Raw genomic sequence first — 2,500 nt, 5'->3', positions numbered from 1 at the left:
TCATATTGGACACTTCTTCTATAAATAAACCTCCTGTCCCTGTCGATGAGCGGTTACTATAGCAACGATAACCTGTCAGAACAGGCGTGTTGATTTAAACCTGCTGTTAGAAATAATTAACACCTTCTGACCAATCAGAGATCAGAATTAAAATAAAAGCTGTATTACACGAGACGTGTGTGTGTGTGTGTGTGTGTGTATGTGTGTGTGTGTGTATAGACCCCACTCGACAGACAGCGCCACTCACAGGAAGATGACTCTCTCTCTGGCTGATCGATGCTCCAAAACACAGAAGATCAGAATTTTGCCGATGGCTGGTCGAGATCCAGAGTCCCAGAGGAACGAGATGATAAAGGTCTCACACACACACACACACACACACTCTGACACACACACACACACTCTGACACACACACACACACTCTGACACACACACACACACACTCTGACACACACACACACTCTGACACACACACACACACACTCTGACACACACTCACTCTGACACACACACTCACACACACACTCTCTCACTCTGACACACACACGCACACACACACACTCTCTCACTCTGACACACACACACACACACACACTTTCTCTCACACACACACACACACGCGCACGCACACACACACACAGACTCTGACACACACACACTCTACCACGCACGCACACACACTCTCTTATACACACACACGCTCTGACACACACACACACACACACTTTCTCTCACACACACACACACACACTCTGACACACACACGCACACACACACACACAGACTTTGACACACACACTCTACCACACACACACACACACTCTCTTACACACACACGCACACTGAGACACACACACACACACACACACACACACACGCACACACACTGACACAAATACACACTCTCTCACACACACGCTCACACACTCTCTCACACACACACTACATGTACACTTGTACTTGTTTTTTTTTTACTATATTTTATTGCTTTAAACAGGACAATTTCGGGTCTAATCCTGACCTCAGTGTAGTGTCATGTGTCAGCATTTATATCACCTGCAACCACAACAAACCTGGTTAAAAACAACTATTTCAGTAAATCTAACACTGTTAAACTCTGTGTGTGTGTGTGTGTGTGTGTGTGTGTAGAAAGAGGAGGAGAGGTTGCGGGCGTCTATCCGTCGTGAGTCTCAGCAGAGGAGAATGAGGGAGAAGCAGCACCAGCGAGGCCTGAGTGCCGGATACCTGGAGCCTGATCGCTATGACGACGAGGAAGAGGGAGATGAAGCCATCAGCCTTGCTGCGATTAAGAGCAAATACAAAGGAGGAGGCCTGAGAGGTGAAACACACTCACACACATCAACACACACACATCACACAAGCTACGGCGCTAATGTCGCTAACAATCTGTGGAAGTTTATAGCCACCAGTTTAGCATCATGCAGCAAATAGCATTAGCATGATGTGGTGCTTAATGCATTTTAAATCCCCCCACAATGTGGAACAGTACAACAAGCTCTGTGTTATGTGTGTGTGTGTGTGTGTGTGTGTGTGTGTGTGTGTGTGTGTGTGTGCAGAGGAGAGAGCAAGGATCTACTCATCTGACAGTGATGAAGGCTCTGATGATGATAAAGCACAGCGCCTTATGAAGGCCAAGAAACTCGACAGTGATGAGGTGAGTGTGTGTGTGTGAGGAAGAGTATGTTTTCCTGAGTGTGTGTCCTTGTCCAGGTGTGTGTGTGTGTGTGTGTGTGTGTGTGTGTGTGTGTGTGTGTGTGTGTGTGTGTGTGTGTGTGTGTGTGCGCGTGTGCGCCTTTATATTTTTGTGTGTGCGTGATCTGAGGGTGTGAGTGGGTACATGTATTGGTATACATTTGACCAGCAGGTGGTGGTGTTGGACCATTTTAGTCCACACACACACACACACACACAAACGCGCACACACACATGCAGTACTTATCCTCTGGTGTGTGTCTTAGGAAGGAGAAAACTCTGGGAAGAGGAAGGCTGAGGATAACGATGACTCGTCCACCAAGAAAGCCAAGAAATATGTCATCAGTGATGAAGAGGAGGAGGAAGATGAGGAAGATTAGTCAATCATTTGTTTTTTTTTATTGTTCATCTCTTTGTTTTTGTTTTTTTCATCGTTCTCTGATGAGGGTTGGAGAGGGTGTGTATATTTTATAGCGCTGCAGTGAGTGAGAAATAAAAAAACTGTTGACCTTGTTCTGTGTTTGTCTCTCTCCCTCCCCCCCACTATCACACAAACACAATGGAGTGTGTAACCACTACATCACATTTTCAATACAGCTATAATACTTATGCAAGCCATCTTCATCACTGCCATCTACATCATCGCAAAAAGAATTAAGATAACTTTGTCTGTGTGTGTGTGTGTGATGGAGTGGTTGCACAACAAGCCCCACTATTTGTTCCACAGCAGATTCTCTGATCTCTGGCCTGACCTCCTCACACACACACACACACACACACACACAC

General features: G+C 46.0%; 1 protein-coding gene across 1 annotated transcript in view; it reads left to right on the top strand.

The window, feature by feature from the left end:
* leo1 (LEO1 homolog, Paf1/RNA polymerase II complex component) overlaps positions 1 to 2,227 on the top strand; it is a 7,491-nt gene extending 5,264 nt beyond the window's left edge. The window contains exons 9-12 of the mRNA XM_047822702.1: positions 220 to 355; positions 1,151 to 1,340; positions 1,579 to 1,676; positions 1,981 to 2,227. Of these exons, the coding sequence (XP_047678658.1) occupies positions 220 to 355; positions 1,151 to 1,340; positions 1,579 to 1,676; positions 1,981 to 2,094 (538 nt within the window). The 3' untranslated portion in view covers positions 2,095 to 2,227. The remainder of the gene's footprint in view (positions 1 to 219; positions 356 to 1,150; positions 1,341 to 1,578; positions 1,677 to 1,980) is intronic.
* The last annotated feature ends 273 nt before the right edge of the window (positions 2,228 to 2,500 follow it).

The sequence above is a fragment of the Tachysurus fulvidraco genome, chromosome 13 (assembly GCF_022655615.1).
Source record: "Tachysurus fulvidraco isolate hzauxx_2018 chromosome 13, HZAU_PFXX_2.0, whole genome shotgun sequence".
NCBI lineage: Eukaryota > Metazoa > Chordata > Actinopteri > Siluriformes > Bagridae > Tachysurus > Tachysurus fulvidraco.
Note: the sequence above shows the minus strand (reverse complement) of the source record. Positions and strands in the feature narration are given on the sequence as shown.